This window comes from Motacilla alba, chromosome 1, assembly GCF_015832195.1.
Source record: "Motacilla alba alba isolate MOTALB_02 chromosome 1, Motacilla_alba_V1.0_pri, whole genome shotgun sequence".
Taxonomy (NCBI): domain Eukaryota; kingdom Metazoa; phylum Chordata; class Aves; order Passeriformes; family Motacillidae; genus Motacilla; species Motacilla alba.
Genome location: NC_052016.1, coordinates 9,326,799 through 9,346,188, shown reverse-complemented (window position 1 = coordinate 9,346,188; position 19,390 = coordinate 9,326,799). Strand labels below are relative to the sequence as shown.

At 48.2% G+C, this 19,390-nt stretch overlaps 1 protein-coding gene across 4 annotated transcripts in view; it reads right to left on the bottom strand.

Moving 5' to 3' along the window:
• Positions 1 to 3,112: 3,112 nt before the first annotated feature.
• Positions 3,113 to 19,390, bottom strand: part of RAB6A (RAB6A, member RAS oncogene family) — a 42,718-nt gene continuing 26,440 nt past the window's right edge. For 2 of the 4 annotated variants that reach the window (XM_038134974.1, XM_038134952.1), the window contains 6 exons: positions 18,036 to 18,089; positions 16,568 to 16,673; positions 14,499 to 14,610; positions 13,670 to 13,763; positions 8,279 to 8,345; positions 3,113 to 6,148 (listed from right to left, as the gene is read on the bottom strand). In XM_038134974.1, the coding sequence (XP_037990902.1) occupies positions 6,084 to 6,148; positions 8,279 to 8,345; positions 13,670 to 13,763; positions 14,499 to 14,610; positions 16,568 to 16,673; positions 18,036 to 18,089 (498 nt within the window). In that variant the 3' untranslated portion in view covers positions 3,113 to 6,083. Of the gene's footprint in view, positions 6,149 to 8,278; positions 8,346 to 13,669; positions 13,764 to 14,498; positions 14,611 to 16,394; positions 16,501 to 16,567; positions 16,674 to 18,035; positions 18,090 to 19,390 lie in introns of all 4 variants that reach the window. The other 2 variants (XM_038134963.1, XM_038134941.1) reach the window with 1 other exon arrangement.

Below are 19,390 nucleotides of genomic sequence, written 5' to 3'. Positions count from 1 at the left end.
GGGAATGGCTTCCACTGCCAGAGGGCAGGGATGGTTGGGATAGTGGGAAACTTTTCTGGGCAACCTGTGCCAAGGCCTCACCACCCTCATAGGGAAGAATTTAATATCTCATTTACCAATCCAATATCCATTTTATGGTTCAGCTGGTGCATAATCCCAGGTGAGACACACTGGGAGATGGAAAGATCTGGAAACCTGTTACCAATAGCAACATGACCTAGAAACTGTCTGTCCTTCCCGTGCCACGTCCAGCTGCTGACCTGCAAAAGCTCCTTTTCCCGAGCTCAGACACCCATGCTCCTCATCCCTGCAGTACCTGGACATCCTGGAACTGTTCCTGCTTCTCTCCTGCTGTGCTGGTCTCCCAGAGATCCAGGGACATGGAGCAATCCAGGCAAGGACAGTGCTGGAGCAGCCTCCAGCAGCAATTCCTGGGGTCCTCATGCTGCTGGTGGCAGGCAGGCCCTGCACTAGGGAGCTAAATGAAGGAGCAATTAAATATGATATAAATAATTTTGGAAGCACAAATAGTCCACAAAAGTACCTGGCTTGGTCTGCTGCACTCAGGAGGGGCTTCCCAGGAGCTCGTGGTGCCCGAGAGTGGTGCTGGGTAGGCACAGAGGGACAAGGAGTGCAGAGGGACAGGGATCAGGGCTCACCGGCTCTATTCCCAGCTCCCACCCAGACCCGCAGCACTCCTCTCTCCCAGCAGGGAGAGCTACTGAAGCTCCAAAGCTCAGAACAACTCCAAAACCCTCGGAAAAATGGGACCCGCAGTAAGGAGCAGGCACGAGCCACTAGAACCCATCTTGCCCACAAACTGCCCAGAAAATGAATCCCACAATATCCCATGGCACAGGAATCAGCTGGGGGCCACCTGATCCTCACTGGGATCCAAACCCACTTCTCTGGAGATGAAGCAGCTCAGGAAATGTCAGGATCAAACCTCCTATGTCCATACAGCCCCCCTTCCCAAGCTGGGGTAAGTGCAGGAAAGGTCAGTGCCAAGCCACCAGTGCTGGGAACACAGATAAATCCCATTTTCTCCCTTCCCTGCCCTGTACCCGAGGAGCCACTGGCTGTGGGAGAGACACTTCAGTGCTTTAATTAGCAGTAACTTTAATCAAGCCTTTAATAACATCCTCGTTCCAGACGTGCTCTCCGGGCGGCCCACAGCGAGCACTCAAAACGGCTCTAATTTATATCCAAACCCTCAGAAACAGGTGGCAAGCCTGGAAAATTCGATTTGGAAAGAGCAGCAGCAGGGCAGAGCTGTAGGGCAGCAGGAGCATCATCACCCAGCTGCCTGCAGCCCTTCCCTACCCCTCATCCTCCTAGGAAGGGCTGAGCTGCAATTCCACAGGACTTTTAATTCCCAACATTAATGGGAGCCTGGCCTTTCCAGCGTCCATCTGGGCAGTCAGCTCCATTCTGCTCCTACAAGAGGATCCTGAATATTTTATAAAACCCCATGTTTGACTTCACCACGTGCTCGCACCAGGGTGGGGAAGGGGAAAATGGTTAAAGACGGGGGGAAAATAAAATTGCTATTTTTGCCAATTGATGAAAAATCTCTTAAACTGATGAAAAAAACAATTCCACTGGTGAAAGCCCAAGCCCTACAAGCCTGGAAAGGCAGAGGGAGAAGCAGCAGAGGAGGAGGCAGCACAGATGGGAGGGAGAGGCTGCTCTGAGGTCCGGCTGTTTGCAGCTGCCTCCCTGACTGCGGGAGCGCCGGCAGGCTGTGCCGCAGCCTGCCCGCCCCATTTATCTTCCTTCGGAGCTGGGACATGCCCAGCATGGAAAAAGGTGCTGCTGCAGCAGGTAGGGAGAGCCCTTGCACTTTGCTTTGCCGAGGATTCGGGAGCTGGAAGCAGAACTGCAGCGAGGGGACGGCTCGGCTGCCGCAGCAGCTCTGCAGATGCTGCCAGGTGGATGCCTTGGCTCCTCCAGCCTGGAAAAATCGGGGCTGATCCCACCAGCGAGCAAAGAAGCCATCAGCACCTTCCAACCTGAGTCAGACAATCCCTCCTGGATTTTGGAGCTGGGCTGGGAGAGGGAGCTCGACCCAGTGCAGCCACGAGTGAGTGCCCAGGAGCACCCTCTGGAGCTGGTGGGTGCCCCTCACCATTCCCTGCTCCACAGCAGCCCCATCCCTGCAGCTCAATCCAGACCAGAGGGAAGCTGGGAATTGGGATACCAATGGGAGGTGAGAGTCCCAAGGCTACCCACGGCAGCAGCCAGGAGGAATCGAGGAGGTGAAGGTGGTGTTTGCAGAGGCTCCCACCCAGGGCAGCACCTGGAGGCGCCGGCTACAAGGAACAGAAGCTCCTCCGGTGACAAAAACCTTCTCCAGGAACTTGTCCCCCCACACAACTGTTTCTATATCCCTAATTCCAGCACTACACTCCAGTTTAACGACCCATTTATTCATGGTCCTTTTAACAGTGAAGACCTTGACCAAGAGATGGAGGTTTGGGCACACACCAAATCCAGGTAATTCCCCTTCTTTCTGGGGATGGGGCTTGGAGCAACCTGGGCTAGGGGAAGGTGTCCCTGCCCTTGGCAGTGGGTGGCACTGGATGGTCTTTAAGGTGCCTTCCAACCCACCCGTGCTGTGATTGCAGGATCCTCTCCTTAGGAAAGCAGAGGGTAACTCACCAAAGAGCATCTGTTACTCACCTCCCCGGCCCCGCAGACCCGGCTGCCGTCTCCAGCAAGAAGGAGGCTCGAGGAGGATCCTCCCCAGGGAAGCTGGGCTCGGTGCAGCCGTGTCCCAGGCAGCTGAGGCAGTGGTGAGGCCGCACAGGGTGCCTTTGGGAAGGGAGCAGAGGCAGCAGCTGGATGCAAGGAGCGGGAAGGGAGCAGAAAGGCACAGCTCAGCCGGCAGAGGCCGGGCTCCGTCCCCGGCATGGCTCCTGGGGCGCTGGAAACAATGGCAGAGACAGCGCAGCGACAGCAAACACAGCCCTGCAGCACCTTCCCCGTGCTACAGAGCCCCCCAAAACTCCTCCTGCCCACACAAGAGCCTCCTGCAGCACCTCAGCCCCCCCGAGGAGCTGCTCCTCCCGCCTGCGCTGCGCTGCACGTGCTGAGAGAAGAGACCCAGAGCTTTCCAATGAGACAGGTATTTATTTAGTTCAAGCACTAGGGATTTGTTCTCTTGTTGTTGTTGGTTCATATTATCAAACAGAGCTGAGGTACCAGTGACATTCCAACATGAAGAAAAGGAACCTTTTTTTTCCCCTTACACAATTTCTTCAACTACTTTTATCAAGACAAAACGTGAGGCATGGAATAGCTGCATGATGGACTGTACAACGAGCAAGCCAGAGCAGGGAGGAGAAAAGAAACAGAGCCGAGACCTCCACTCAAAAAATCGCACAGAAATCAGCATCAAGAACATCTGTTCCCATGGTTCCACTGGCCACGCCCATGGAGTAAAAGAAAATTAAAATCTGAAACCTGACAGACGGATGGTGCAAAAAAAACCCAAATAAAACAAAACAAAACAAAACAAAAAATTACTATAAAGACCACGTTGCTCCTGTGCTCACCTTGGAAGTCTGCTTTCTCTGGAGAGCTGGGACGAGGACAGGAGTGAGCCCTGTTAAGCACAGGCTATAAGCAAGGACATGCACTGAACGTACCTGGCTGTGCTCCTGCAGCCCCCTGGCCGTGCTGAACACGGAGCTGTGGGAATGCTGCTCTCCAGACCTTTGTTTCCAGCGAGTTCTGGACAAACCTGCTCTCAGGTCTTCCAGGAAAAGCGTCCAGGCTGCTGGTCCATCACAGCCCCTATGGGCTAAGCCAGCTCCTTAAATCCAGTGCTTAAAGCTTGGGATTGTGGGAAGCAGAGGGGGCTGGTTCTATCAGAAGCAAGGGAAAAAAAAGGATGTGCTTGTGGGGAACAGGCAAATGAGGACCAACAGAAGCTGCACGGAGAACCAAAGGAGAAAAAAGCAAACCAAAGCAAAGGAAGAAGCAGCAGGATGAAGCATTTCAGCACGGTTAAGAACAGTACAACAGAGGAAAAGCAGCCAGGTTTCCTTCCCCCAGAGAGTTTCTTTTAAATAAAGAATGATCCTTTGTCACATATCATTGATGTTTATTTCAAGACATGCCACGTCAAAAAAATTCGCCTTTAATATTGCATTAGAAAAGCACTTTTACATCTCGTTCTGCCTTTAAGTTATTGTTGTGCAGAGTTGCTAGAAACCCAGGGCAGGGCATGAGCCTGGCATTCACCTCAGGAATGAAGAATTCCAACTCTTTTATGCCCGCTTCCTGGGGAAAGTGGTGGTGAGGATGATTCCCTTCCTCTCCCCCAGGTGGTTATTTTAGATGGTAGAGAGAGGGGCAGAAGAGAACCAAGGAGGAGCCTGAATATTCCCTTGCAATTGTCCATTTACTTTGCAATCGCAACACAGACTCGAGAATTCCTTCCTGCACTGTAACTCGGCCAGAGTCGCCCAGCAAACAATGTATTTACAATTGTGTTTATTAACTTACACAGCAACTTCACAATGACTAGTAAAGATTAAAAGGGTGCACTTCTAGTGTGTTTCATTCCGTGTTTCTTGGGTAGCTACATCTCGTAACATCAGCAAAGCTCTACACAGATTCCTCAGCCAAAGGAAAACAACAAAATCAGCACTGAAGAGAGTAAAAAAAAAAAATTAAAGCCGAGAAATAAATACCAAAGAAAAAAAGGGTTAATTGTGAGCCTAATTCCATAGAAAACTAAATTGCTAATTATTTAACCAAACTATACAGCTCTAGAGAACCAAAGTAAACCAACTCGGAAGACTGAACATAAAAATTAAAACAAAAAAAAAAAAGAGCTAAAAAATAAAGGCATAAATCTGCATAATCAGAAGTTGGTTTCCATCCTACTCAAGTCCCTCCCTTTCCATCTAAGATGCCTCAACTAGGATTCTGTAGGATCAAAGTAAACAACCCTTCCCCACCGACCTATGCCCACTCTCTGGAAAAGCGGGTGCTATTCCCCCTCTGCTGGGGCAGCCAGCTGCTCTTCCCTCCTTCTCCCAAATTTCCAAGGTTTCAATCGGCTTTGGCAGGTTTTAGTGCCAGTCCTGATTTCAATATTTCCCCTAAAAAAAGCAAAGAAGCAAAATGCTTTCTCTTCCAAACAGCTGAACTGTTAGGTTCCCATCTCTTGGGCAGTAATAATTCACTTCATTGGTGTTCTACTTAAAAAGGACCAAAAAAAAAAAAAAACTCTGAAAACTCATTTTGCACTCTAAACATTATTTCCCTGTTTCCTGCAAGTGTTTTGCTAATGCACATCCACCCTTTCCTTCCCCCCCAAATCCTCCAGAAGCCACTCATCCCAAAGAGCCCGTCCATATTTCCCAGTAATGCTTCCTTGGAAACGTGTCCCCGCTGCCTCGGCGAGAATTCCCAGCTCCAGCAGCCAGAGGTGTCCGATCCCTGCTAAGGCCAGGCTGGGTCTGGACACCAGGCAGACTCGCAATTAAGAGCTAGGGGTTAATTTGTGTTTAATTATCAAGGATAAGCCTTCAGCCCTCGGCATCTGCCGCCTCCCCCTGTGATTCCGCCTGCTGTCTACGCATTCCCAGTTTCTGAGAGAAATTCCAATGGGTCAGATTTGCAAGCCTTCTTCTGCACATACATCTCATCTAGGTCCAATTCCAAACTTACTCAGTTGCCATCATTTCAAAGTGCAATATCATAACATATTAAAAAAGGAACAAATATTAAGAAATTGTACCTATTTTTTTGTTTGGATTTTCTTCTTTTTTTTTTTGCTTTTGTTTTTTTTTAAAGTTATACCTAGAATACGGTGGAATATTTTGGCTTTTTTTTTTTCTTTTCTTATAAATAATGAAGACACTGACATTTTGTTGGTTTGTGTGTGTGTGTGTGTGGGGTGTGCTTGTGAAGCTAAAGATCATCTCCACGAGACAGCCAGCGATGATGAACTGCGATACGTTATTACGGAAAGGGGAAGGTTCAAGCCAATATTCACACTGCAGTCAATGAAGAGGACAGGGAGGGAAAGCAGTGATGTTCTGGAGAAAGGTGGAAGCCACATGGTATTAGCAGGAACAGCCTCCTTCACTGACAGGCTGCTCTTGAGGCTTTTCCAGTTTTATGTCAATCACTGGAAGGAGGAAGTTAAGGCAAACAGATCTCCAACTCTGTTTCCCTACCAACAGCGGGATTTTGAATGGCATTTTCAGTGCTTCCCGCTGAAATACTTGGAAAGACCAGCTCCAAACCAAAAGGTTTCTCACCTGCCCCTCCTGCCCTGGCACTGGCACATGAAACTTGCAGCAGAAACAATGTCAGACCCCAATGTTTGTCTCTAACCAGTCTGCTCTTCCCAGCAATCCCAGTGATCTGCTGTGGGAACTCAAGATGCATGGATCCACTCAAAGGTATAATCACTGCTTCTGCAGAACCACAGAATGATTCAGGTTGGAAGAGCCCGCTGAGATCTCCAAGTCCACCTGCTTCCCCAGCACTGCCAAGGCCACCAAGTGCCACATCCACAGGGCTTTAAATCCCTCTGGCAATGGGGGCTCCACCACTTCCTGGGCACCACTGCACAGTGCCCACCCCCAGAGCTCTGGCCGTGCCACCCCAACCTCCTCGCCAATCCCTGCGCAGTTAAACCTCTCTGCTTCCCCTCAGCAGCCAGCGCAGCCCTGCCACCAGCCTGAATTCCCCCTTCCAGTGACAGCTGATGTCCCACAAGGTCACTGCAGAGCTGGCTGCTCACAGCCTGCCTGTGATAAGCGACTCCCTCTGCAGCAGCGCTCGAATTCCCAGCAGATGCCCTCCAGCTACAGCCTCACGGAGCCTTTCCCAGGAGGAGCTTTGAATGCTAATCCCCAGCTCAGAGCTGTTCACCACAGGTCTCCAGCGTTCCCCTTATCACAGAACACAGAGGCAAAGAGATCACACAGCTGGTACTTCCAACTTATTTCTTTAGGGGGTTGAAGCTGCTTTTTAAAGAGGTTTGGAGAAAATAAACATGGAAATGGAAACAAAAGACAGGCAATTCATCTCCAATGTTTGGTCCACTTGGCTGATTTAAAGCTTAAAGTGTGTTTAAGTTGGAGATGCTTGACATGAGCCTTGCTAGCTTCATCTCAGAGCACGAATGGGTCAAGATCCTTGAACCCTCCACGTTTTGCAGAAGTGCCCCTGTTAATCCTAATGCAGCTGCCTGGGAGAGAGGATCCCATCCATTCCTTGCTATCTGAAGGCTGCAGGAGGCCCAATTCCCAGTGCCCTACATGCACTCCCATATGGAGACTGCTGATCAAACTCCCTGCCACAGCCCTGCCTGTGCACTCTACCCCCCCTCATTAATAAAGATTGTTGCTCATTAACCTTTTGGGGACCTGCATAGCAAAATATTTCTGATCACTCAAGTCCCTACCACAAAGCCTGTGCCTCAGCAGCTGCAGTCCTCAGCTTCCCAAACCCTTATTTTCCCCTGTGCATCAGATGCTCTGATGCAATTTCAGTGCCAGGCTTGTCCCACTCCCACAGTTCCTGGGACCTCTTTCCTCCAAGGCACAATTTCTCCTCTATTTACCAGCTCCATGATCCCTGCTGCAAATAAAACCAGCAACCCTGGAAAAGCTGCTATTCCAAGCACACCCACCTGGCCAGGTCGGTCATTCCAGTGTAGCCATACTGCTTTTCAAGCCTTTTCCACCCCTCATGCCACCTGCTTTCCCTTGGCTGAGACTGATCCCATCAGTTGAGTCTTCTCTCTCCCACCACAGAGATGCTGCCTGGGGTCCTAGGCTGCCCTGGGAGGTTATGGGATCTCCATCCTTGGAGATTTCCCAAGTTTCCCTGAATGTGACCTAGAGAAACTGGTTCAGTTTGGGAGTCAGCCTTGCTTTGAGCAGGAGGATCAGAGAAGGGGCCTTCAGAGGTCCCTTCCAGGACAGCTTGGTTTTGGATTCTGTCTGTCAGGTCTGCAAGAACCACAGGGGTTTTTGTTCAGGCCTCCTTGCAGCTGTTTTCTCCCACCTTCCACACATTCAAACACCAAGCAAACAATCCTTTCGCATCACCATTCCTCCCCTTGCTTCCCCCTGCACCCTCAGCACCCCTGCTCCCAGCCTTCCAACCCATCAATCTTCCTTCCTCAGCTCGCAGGTTACTTGCCCCTATTCCCCCTCTTTTTGGGATGTCCAGGAGCTGAGCGAGGGCTGCAGTGGATTTTCCTGGTGCAGGGTAATGCCTGGCACAGGCACAGAAAGGATACTGTCTTCTCTACTTTTGTCTTGTGTGCTTTCCATCCCAGGCAAGGCAGCTGCCACACGTCGGAAAAGCTGCAAAGAAGCACACAGGGAACAGATGAAAACAACGGCTCCCCCCGACTGAGGCAGTTCAAACAATGATTCAACACATCCCCCAGCACTATTTACACTGCTCAGCCCCAAAATCCTGACACCAAATATAACCTTTATTCCTAGAAAAGGGCAAAGCACAGCTCTTGTTAGCGGAGATCAGAGAGCTGCGTGCAGCAAACCTCCTGCACCTTCTCTGCAAACAGGATGGGCGGGATCTAGCATTTCATGCCACACCTGCCACGGATGTCCACCGACCCAAACAACCTCCCCAGGGCAGGTGGGAATTAGATTTTCACACCTCCCCAGAGGATTTCAGAGGAGCGTGGACATGCTGATGAAGGCAACACACCATCCAGGAGCCTGTCACCGCATCAGCCGAGCTGACACACATGGAAGAGTGTCAAAAAAATGGGATGCATGGAAAGGATTTCTCCCAGGCCTCACCTATCTGTGGCTCAGGCTCCTGTGGAACAGACAAAGGAACGCAGCCAAACCTAATCCTCATCATTTGGTGCCCGCTTCATGGTTTTCCTATGCCCACATTCAGGGCATAAAGCAAAGAACAAAAGCATCCAAAGCCTCTCACTTGAACACCACCTCCAGTTTCCCAGCAAAGTCTGAGCTCCCAACTCTCCTCACAGTTTTATTCCACTTGAAGGAGGCGAGATGGAACAGGACTGATTCCCTCTCCTGCATTTCCTACCTTTGCCCCTGAGGTTCAGACTGGTAATTCCCACCACATGGCTTCTCCTGGGCCCTCTGGCTGAGGACCCTGCAGGTAATGCCGGAGAAGTGCCCTGAATTCAGCTGCCTGTCCCCCTGCCCAGGATGCTGTCCCTCCATCACGTGTTCCCAGTGCATCCCCGGCGCGGCGCGGCAGTCCCGGATCCTGCGGCTCTGACGTCAGGCCTGGCGTGTTCCACTGCTGCACGCTGTCCTGCCTCTCCTCAAATGACACAAAGCTAAACCACTTATTCCCAGTGACCCACTTTCCACAGAAAACTCAGCCAAGGCACTGCCAGCCTGTTTACATCAGGGATGTGGGTACCCGGCCAGCCCCGCGGGTCCCTGCCCAAGGGCTTTCCCCACTCGGGCTTCCAGTGTCCCAGTGATGCTCCCACCATCCTAAGACGACTTTGTTGGCTTGACAGTCCCCTCCAAGCTCACCACGAGCAAGCCCCCAGGTCTGTCCGGGATCTTTCTTGGCAGGAATCTGGCACACACTGGAATCTGAGCCAAGGATGGGTCTGAGAAGCCGGGACTTGATGTAACTCCCTAATTTCAGCCAACAATTCCAAAGTAACAAAGTTTAGTACACCCCCCTCTGTGTTTCTGTGGGCCTTTGCCATTAACCTGGACCTTCCAGCCTCCCTGAAAACCTCAGGGAAATCATCATAGGCCAACCAGGAAGCAACAAAATGCCAGATGCTAAACTCTACCTAAACCAACGGCAGGAATGCCCAGGCAGAGGAAGGGTGAGGAGTCTTTAAAAAATCCTCAGCTGATGGAACCAACTGGAATTCCTGCATTTAAACCACACTGCTGACAGAAAGACTATTTAAAATACAGTAATCCTTTCTTTACATTAAGACCAGGAATAAAATGATGCTTTTAGCAGTATTTCTCCCCTAAATTATCAGACTAAAAATAGGAATTTGGCAACTAAGAAAAATCAACTTTATTTCTTATTAACCTTCTGCTTATCAGCCCCAGCATATGTGAATAAATCCAATTAGGGAAACTTCCTGATGGTTGGAAAGCAGCCTTCCCACAGGGCCCTCCGAGCTTCCTGGTGCTGTCAGCCCCGAGCCAGTGTGTGTCTGTACACACATGTACATGTTTAAATGTTTGTGTGGGTATAAAAACACAAGTATTGATGAGCATCCAGGACTTTTTTCCCAAGGCAGGAGTTAAATGCAGCAGCTGAAAGACTAAAAGCCACACAAACTCTCTTTCAGTGCTCAACTCTGCAATCTGCTTCCTGATAGAAACTCTGGAAAGAAGCCTCATCTCTCGCCATCAGTTTCAAGTCATTTGCCAAACTGTGCCATTCGTGCTACTCCAGCCAATAAATCCCAACAGATCAGGGTCACAAAAGACTGCAGGCATAAACCAGTTTTCAGCCACACTCCAGCAGCAATATGGAAAGGACGGGAGGATTGCTGTCCAGATGGAAAAGCCGGGCAAGAAACCTGTTCCCCAACGCAAGGCAAACAAAAATCTCTCCCTAATTCTCATTCTCATGCAGCTCTAGGGTAATTCTTGTCCATCAGATGGGTAAGAATCAGAAGACAGGAGAAAGAGCCCAGCTCTCTGAGAGCAGGGTCACAGAGGGGCTGTGCTCAGAGAGCTGCTGCCGTGAGAAAGTTCTTCTGCCAAGGACCACATTCATCCCCTGGCTCTTCCAGGGCCAGCGTGGAGTGTGCCAGGTACTGCTGGAGGGAGCAATTCAAGGGCTCTCCCTCCCCCTCTCTTTCTACAAGACAGCAAAATGAACCCTGACATATTCTGGGCATGAAATCCACAGACTAACAATAAGATTCCCTGGAATACAGAGAGCCGAGACAGAGCAGGAATCGCAAAGTCTTTTAAAGCTTATTCAGGGCTGACAGAATGAATCAGAGACTACAGTTCTCTGCATTAAAAGGAGCAGCTTATCTACTTCTCTTCTCCAAGCCGAAGGCTCCCCTGGCAATCAGTCTTTGCAGGATCCAAAAGCCAGTCTTGTCCCCTCTGCTGCATCGGTTTAACCCCACAATAACACTACCGATGCTTTTATTCCCTAATATCCACTCATTTTTCCCGCAACACCCCCTGCCCAAAGCCAGAGGAACAGGAAGTGTGAAGGACCTCGGGGACTGCAAACAGCTCTGCAGTCACAGGTCCAACAGCTGCCAGCAGTGAGGTGCCATCCTGAGAGCTCTCCCCTTTCCAGACACAGGGAATGGCAGGAAAAGCCTGGCAGCAGCACGGTCCCCTCTGCCTCTCTGCTGGTAGAAGATGCTGGCACTGGAATAGCTGCTGTTGGAAGTACAGAGCATCTCACCTACTGGGGTCCCAGCACAAAGCCAGGCCCTCTGGATCTGCAGGACAGCTGCAGGGAGCTGGAGGCAGTGCCCTTCCCTCTCATCTCTTCCAGCAGAAAAGGATGAACCAGAAGCTAAAAGCAGCACCAAAGGACAAAAGTTCCCTGGATTCCCACTGAGGAGGAGCAGCTGGAAGAGTCACAGCCATTCCCTCCCTGAGCAGGACAAGAAATTCAGCTGTTTCTGGATGAAAATTCAGTACAAAGATTAACTGAGACAGTGATTGTTCTGCAGGATCAGAATATATTGTGGAGAGAAATTATCGGTTATGGGAAGGTCAAATTTGCATTCAGCTTATTAAGGATTTTACACAGGTTATGGGAAGGGGATCCATTCTGCAGTTGTACTTCCCCATTTCACGAGGAGAGAATTTATTGCTAAGTTATAAAATAAATTCACACCATTTAGCAGAGAAGCTGCAAGGAAACAGGGAGCTATCTAAGTGGTGGTATTAAAGGTCTTATCCTTTGATAACTGCTTTAATAACTGCTTATTAAACTATTAAAAAAAGAGAGTTACAAATATTCTAGAATATAGAATAGCTTTGACATCCTTGAGAATCCCTGTCCATACCTGCAACACACGGATCAACACTTGTAAGAAAAATCCATTTTTAATTCTTTTTGAATATCCACTCATGTTTGGGCACACCATCAAATCCTCAGGGTTCCAGCTGGCCCTGAAAGCCACAACTCCCTCACAGGCTTAGCTACAGAACCTGTTGGAAAAGTGGCAGGGCACAGAAACTCCCTGAAGGAAAGAGGGAGTGAAGAGCTCCTTCATCATCATCATCATCATCATCATCACTCCTCTCAGTGAGGCAACTGCTCTCAGTGCACACCCCCAGGTCTAAGCACTCATTAAGGATTGCAGCACAGAATCCAAACCTTAATTACCAGGCAGCCTCTGTTGTGGCAGGATAATTGGGGGACCCTGGAAGCCAACACATCCATGGTGGGTGATGCAGTGAAACAGCTCTGAGTTAACACTGCTATAATTATCCCATTATATAGGGAACCATTTTGCTACTTAGAGGCAAAGTCAAGGGACATTTTAATAACAGACTCTTTAGTCCTGTCTAGAACATGAAGTAGTTTATAATCCTATTTTATTACTCCTGGTACCCTTCTGCACAGAAACCATTTGTGTAACTACATATATAAGATATACATGGGATGTCATCCATACACACAGAATCCCCGATGGTTTGGGTTGGAAGGGATCTAAAGATCACCCAGTGTCATCCCCTGCCATGGCAGGGACACCTTCCACTGTGCCAGGCTGCTCCAAGCCCTGTCCAGCCTGGCCTTGGACACTTCCAGGGATCCAGGGGCAGCCACAGCTGCTCTGCGCACCCTGTGCCAGGGCCTGCCCACCCTCACAGGGAACAATTCCTTCCCAATATCAAATCTAAACCTATTCTGTCAATTTGAAGCCATTCCCTGTGTCCTGTCCCTCCAGGCCTTGTCCCCAGTCCCTCTGGTGCCTCCTCTGGGCTCTCTCCAGCAGCTCCAGGTCCTTCTGTTCCTGGGGGACAGGGAGCTGAGTACAGAATTCCACACAGGTGTGTTTGCTCTGTGGAGACACCCATGAATTTGTGTCTTCTACAGGTCTGAATTTAAAGAGCCACAGCTCATCTCAGGACATAAACCCTCATTTTTTCTGCAGCCCCATCAGTTCAAAAGACCTTTCACTGCTTTCCCCAGTTCAAAAGCAATTCATCATCTTCTAGAAATAAATAGCTCTGGCTGTCCAGGAACATTTGCTGGCATTTCCAGCGCCTTCCAACAGAGTGGGAACAGCAGTTGCTCTGTCTCCTGGTGCACTGGGAGCATTTTAAGCCATCATGCTCCTCCTTCCCTGGTTTGTTTCATTCACTGAAACAGAATCACAAACAGTCCTCAGACCTGTGCTTCCCCAGCTTTGTGTCTCACTCTCAGTCCAAACAGCCAATCTGGATTATCAAAAGCCCAGGAAGGTGTGATTCTGTTCACACAAAGCTTCTTCCATAACTCCTCTGTTATTTAAGGGGAATGAAGTCCCAAACCATGTGATGCAAGGCCAGAGATCCTTCTGAACCTCAGCCAACAATTCAGCTCCAAGGTGTTGCTTGCTGTGTGTGGACTACAATTCCCACTGGCCCCCTTTGCCAAGGCTTCCCAAGATCCAGGGAAGTGCTCCTCCCACAAGGAGGGTGTGTTACCAGCAGCCACTCACCTGTTTTACATTGTATCCTGCTTTTGCACTAGTTTCAATGAACATTACATTCAACTCTTTGGCTTTCCTTTCTCCTTCCTCAATGGACACTTGTCTGGGGAAGAAAACACAGAGTTAGGGGGGAAAAAAACTCATAAAACCCAAACCTGGACAAATATCTTAATAATTAAGATTTATTACACTTTAAAGAAAAAAACAAACAAAAAAAACCCAAAAAACAAACCTTTAACTGCTTTATCTGAAAGCACTTAAAGGTTGTTTTATTTTTCCTGCATGGACTGTCTAGCGGCTGACAGGTATCACTACTTCACTTCCATAGCACACCCAAGCAGAACTCAGCATTCCAGCAGAACAGCCAAGTATTCACCCCCAAAATCCCTGTCCAGGAAGCTGTGCTTTTATGTCTGAACAATTAGCAATCACAGTCCCAAAATAATCATCAAAACCAAACTATTTTCACAAAGGTTCAAGTGTAACCACCTCATATGGGAGGGATTTTGCCCCGTTTTTCCCTGGATATGTGTTCCACCCATTAAGCAGAACATTACTAAGAACAAATATTGGTAACCAGTTTATTCATTCACTGGTGTGGGCTGTAGACAACCACCCCTTCTCCCCTGGCATCTGCACAAGCTGGTGATGGTTTTTCAGCTCATTCACAGCACTGTGATGAAAATTTGGCTTAGCCAAAGAAAGGGGATTTAAAATTGAGATTTCTCTAGTCACAGCCATCTCCAGAAAAAAAAATTACAATATACGCCTTAAAATAAGAGCAAACAGCAGCAGAGTAAGAAAAGCAGGATTTGAAAGCTGGATAATTGCCCCATACCTCTTATCTGCTAGATCTGTTTTATTTCCCACCAGCATGATGATGACATCGCTGCCCCGTTCCGTTCTGACATCATCGATCCACTTTGTGGTTTGCTGGAAGGAGTTTACATCTATCAGAGAACAGTGGAGAGGGTTATCACTGCAGGTGTCCCTCACAGCTCACCAGGAAACACATCTGCACTTGGAAAGAAAAGCTTCATTTTCTGTGGAGTCGGCGGAGGAGGGTGATGAAGAATCAGCGAGTGGAACCCTGAATCTCCCCCACTAAAGGACACGGAAGCTCTGGCATTAATTTCAGGTGGGCAAGTGCTTCATTACAGGTGGGTTCAAAGCCTCAGAGAGAACTGAGTCCATCTATAATTTGGTTTTGACAGCACCTAAAATGAAAAGTCTTATCACTGTGTTTCGGTTCCTTATTTTTCAGTTCAACATGAAGTATTTTCTGTCGGGAGCGGGGATTAATTTTTGCACTCTACGCTGCCCATGGCTCGTGCACCTACAGAGGTTCCTACAGTTCCACTGCTACTCAAAAATCCTCAATCCCAGCCTTGCATTTTGTACACTTGAATCAATCACTTTCAATTTTCTCTAGGGAATCCCAGGGTTATACAACACAGCAGCAACTCCTGTGGCACTGAACACTTGCCTTCAAAACAATTCCTAAATCTTTGCATATAAAACCCGAAGCAGAAATTTAACCTCTTCACAGGCTACACCCTTAAAAGCTGCAAGGTAAGAATTCCAGACTCTGTGGTGCTTGAGAAGTTGCATCCCACAGGGAAAAAGGAGTTGGAGGGAAGCTGCCACAGAGCTCAGCATTTGCCAGTTAGCGACACAAAGAGCATCTGAGCAGCCAAAGTAGTTTCAGTATTAAGAAGGGGGGGGCCTCTGCAGCAGTTCTTGAAAAGTATTGATTTTTTAAAATGGCTTCTACTGCAAAGTAATATATTGCATGCTAGACAGCCAACACTTGATCACTTGCCAGTGTCTTAATTCCCTTTACTGCTTGGCAATATTGAATTTGCTGGGTCAGGAAAAAATTCAGAGTTCACAGCTAACCTGTAATTTTAGCTCAAAGGAAAGTGCCATTTTTAACAATTAGAGCTTTCCTAGGTAAAGCCCCTATTCCTGGCTGTAATCTTCTAGTATTTATAAATCAAAGGACAAGAACTTATGCATTTGTGCAGAATTAGGCCATTGTTCTCAGTCGATTCTGGTTTAGAACTGAAACTGTCTGAAGGTTTATCTCCCCTAAAATAGAAGTTCTGCTCTTTGTCAGTGCAGGAACTGGTAAGTTAAGGGGTGTCTGGGCTGAGGGGAGGGACAGAAGGAGCAGGGCTGAAGAAGCACTAATATTTTAGTTGACAAAAATGTACATACCTTAGTAAGGAATGAAAGAGCAATTGTTAAAGGGTAAGAGCTTAGTAGTAAGTTTTGCATCTTGCAGCACGTGAGAGTGGCTGATTCCAAGGAAAATGTGATGTTAATGCGTTCTCCCCGCCAGCCCGTGCCCAGAGTTCATTTTGGGGGGGGAGGGTGAATGAAGTGAAGCAAGCTACAAAAGCCTCCAGTTTGAGAGTTCAGGTACCCATGGACACGAAGACCAAAAGTCACAGGTGATGTTATGACCAAAAGGCAGATGGAAGAGTGCAACGAGAGCAGGCAGGACTGGAGGACTGAAGAAAATGGGGTAGGCAAGGGTTACAATGGCCTTTGTGAGACAGTTTATACATTACAACAGCAGCAACCACGGGGCTTGTGTAAAACAAGCACAGAAACCACATTTTTGTCATGCCAGGATGAAGCCCAAGCAGATGACGTGAGAGGACATGCAAAGCTAAGCTAGAGGATGAAAAGGGCAGAGTATTAGAAATGCAGAATTCCCCCCACTCACTTGTGATATCATAAACAACAACTGCAACAGTGGAGTCACGAATGTAGCTAGGAATCAAGCTCCTGAACCGCTCTTGACCTGCTGTGTCCCATAATTGCAACCGTACCTAACAAAATCAGTCAAACAAGCAAGAAAAATAAGACAAAAGGTCAAAGCCAGTGCAAAATACCTACTTGTGATATCGTAAACTACTACAGCAGCAGCAGAGTCACGGATGTAACTGGGAATGAGGCTACGGAAACGTTCCTGACCCGCAGTATCCCACAGCTGCAACCTGATCTGTGGGTGGGAGAAAATTAAAAAAGCCAAACTGCCACTAAAAATAAAAGAGTAAAGAAATGTTTCACTTTTTTTTTCTTTTTTTCCAAAAAATAGCTAAATAAAAAGGAGAAACTCATGCAGGAGTTGCCTGGGGACTGGGAGCAGCAGGACAGTCTCCCTACAGCAATCTCTCCCGAGGGGTAACAGCAGCCAAACGGGGGTGCAGCTTCCCAAAAAATGCTTCACTTCCAAAAGGGGAGGAGTGGAATGGCTCAGCTTCCAAACTGAGAGCACCAACAAGAAAGCTACGGCTGAAGTGATGGAATCACCATCCCTGGAAGCGTTCAGAAGTGTGTGGATGTGGCACTTGGGGACCTGGGTTAGTGGTGGCCTTGGCAGTGCTGGGGGATGCTTGCACTTGATCTTGGAGGGCTTTTCCAGCCTCAGTGATTCTCTGAAATTTTCACCTGCACTTCTCCCTACAGGAGGAATTCATGCTCTGCTCTCCTTCCTCAGGATTCACACAGGCAACCTCCAGGAGCACGAAGGATGGTTGCTGGTGGAAAAACTACTCATGTTGTTTTTCAAGGATAAAATGCATGTTGTGACTCTAAACTGCAAAGTAACACGCACAGAGAGGCTAAATGGCTCTTACCAGCAAGGTTCTGGAAGAAAAGGCAAGGCACACTGAAAGCAACGTGTATGGCAAGGTGTGCAAGAGCCAGTTTGGCCATGGAAAGCACATCACATCCCTCAAGCCCTTTCCATGCAGTCCCATTTACTGGGGGTTTATCCAATCCCATTTATTGGGAGTTTATCTGGTACCACAAGCTTCTGCAGCACTGCAGTTTTGTTTCTGCAAATAGCTCAACTGAGGCTGAATTTCTTAATTAAGAATCTGAGCTCATTTTAAACCACAGCTTTGCTTGCACATAGGAGTGATTTCACTTGATGAACTAAAACTGCACCAAGCAAGGAAAAGAGTCTCATTTGTGAACTCATCAGAGGCCACCTTCCTTTTAAACAAGGAGTATTAAGATGGAGCCAGCTATTAACTGGCCACATCTGGCAATCTGTATTTTACCTTTCTGTCTTGTGGCATCAAAAGCTAAAGGGGTTAAGCATGGTTCCCCTTTCCCCAGATTCCCGCCATCATTCACCCCTCAAATTATCCGTACCAGTCTCTTTCTTCACAGAGGATGACACTAAATTTCCCAACCCCACTGCTGTGTCTCCAGAGCACTCGTCAGCCTGGAAGCAGCTGGGAGATGAAGGCTCAGCCTGTGCTTCCCAGTGATCTCAGAAATGTGGGCTGCACAAAACCAGATGCTGGTCCTCATTCCTACTGTTCACAGAGAAAAGCAACAAAATCTTACTCACTGTTCGATCCTCCAAGTACATGGTTTTCGATAAGAAGTCAATGCCAATTGTTGCCTGTAAAGAGATGAGAAAACCAAGAGCTCTTAAAAAAAAAGTCAGTACACCTGCAGTGATTTTCAGAAGAGCAGCAGAAGCTGCAAGAAAAATGGGCTTGGTTTCTTATTTTCAAGATATAGCTTGATTCAATAAGCAATTTGTTTAATATATCCACGACCAGAACAATTCCTTAAATCACAGAAGGTTTTAAGATTGACTTCAGTTCATGCATATTGACAGTTTGATCCACTTATTTGGGTAGCAGCAAGGATTTCTATGCATGTGACAAACTGGTGTCCCTCAGCTCAACCAGGATATGTGGGCACACTGCCTTCTTCCCAAGTGCCAAATATCGCCATGGATCTTCACTCTTCCAGGCAGATTAAGGCAGACACCCTAACTAAAGCTTGGCTCATCCTAAAGCAGCAGAGCTGCACCCAAACTTCCCAACACCAGTGGGAGCTTCCTGGAGAACATCTTAATGGCAGTGGAAGCCATTCCCCCTTGTCCTGTCCCTCCATGCCTTGTCCCCAGTCCCTCTCCAGCTCTCCTGGAGCCCCTTTAGTCCCTGGAAGGACTCTAAGCTCTCCCTGGAGCCTTCTTCTCTCGCAGCCTGTCCTACCACAACAGGGAAGCAGCATTATCAAGGAATGGATTCCAGCATGCTCAATATACCAGACTTTTACTAAAACAGATCTTCCATGGTATGTGACATGTGGGGCCACAGCACAGAGGAAATCATTCCCAGCATGTCCACAGAGGGGAATGAATCCTGGTAAAATAAACACCTCCAATCACAGGGTTTTATTCCAGGTGTTTGGGTTTCTGACACAGCACAGCAAGTTCTCAGTGATAAGACAGAGGGACACAGCTGAATTCCTTTCATCCAGCAGCGAGCAGAAGGAATCCAATGCACAGCACGGATTTTACTAAATGGCAGCTTTCTATTTTTAACAGCGGAACATAAAAACCCCATGTTCAAATGATAGGTTTCAGAAAAACAGGCATTCAAAATCTGCCAGAAATGTCCAGAACAAGCAGATCATCCCTGAACTCACCTCCTGCTCCAGTTACCCATGACCAGGTGCATTAATACTGAGGTCTCAGGGGTCTCTTGAGATTTCTGGGCATCCAAAAATGTCTGGTTTGGGTTGACACCAACAGGCAGTGTGATTTTGGCCAAATTCCTGGAGCTTTGAGACTGATTCCTTCTTCCAGCTACAGCACACACTAGGAGGTATGGCCCCACCTCAGGCACAACTCCAGGAAAACCAGGGGGTTTGGATGAATCGCTCTGACCCAATCCATTAACACCCAAA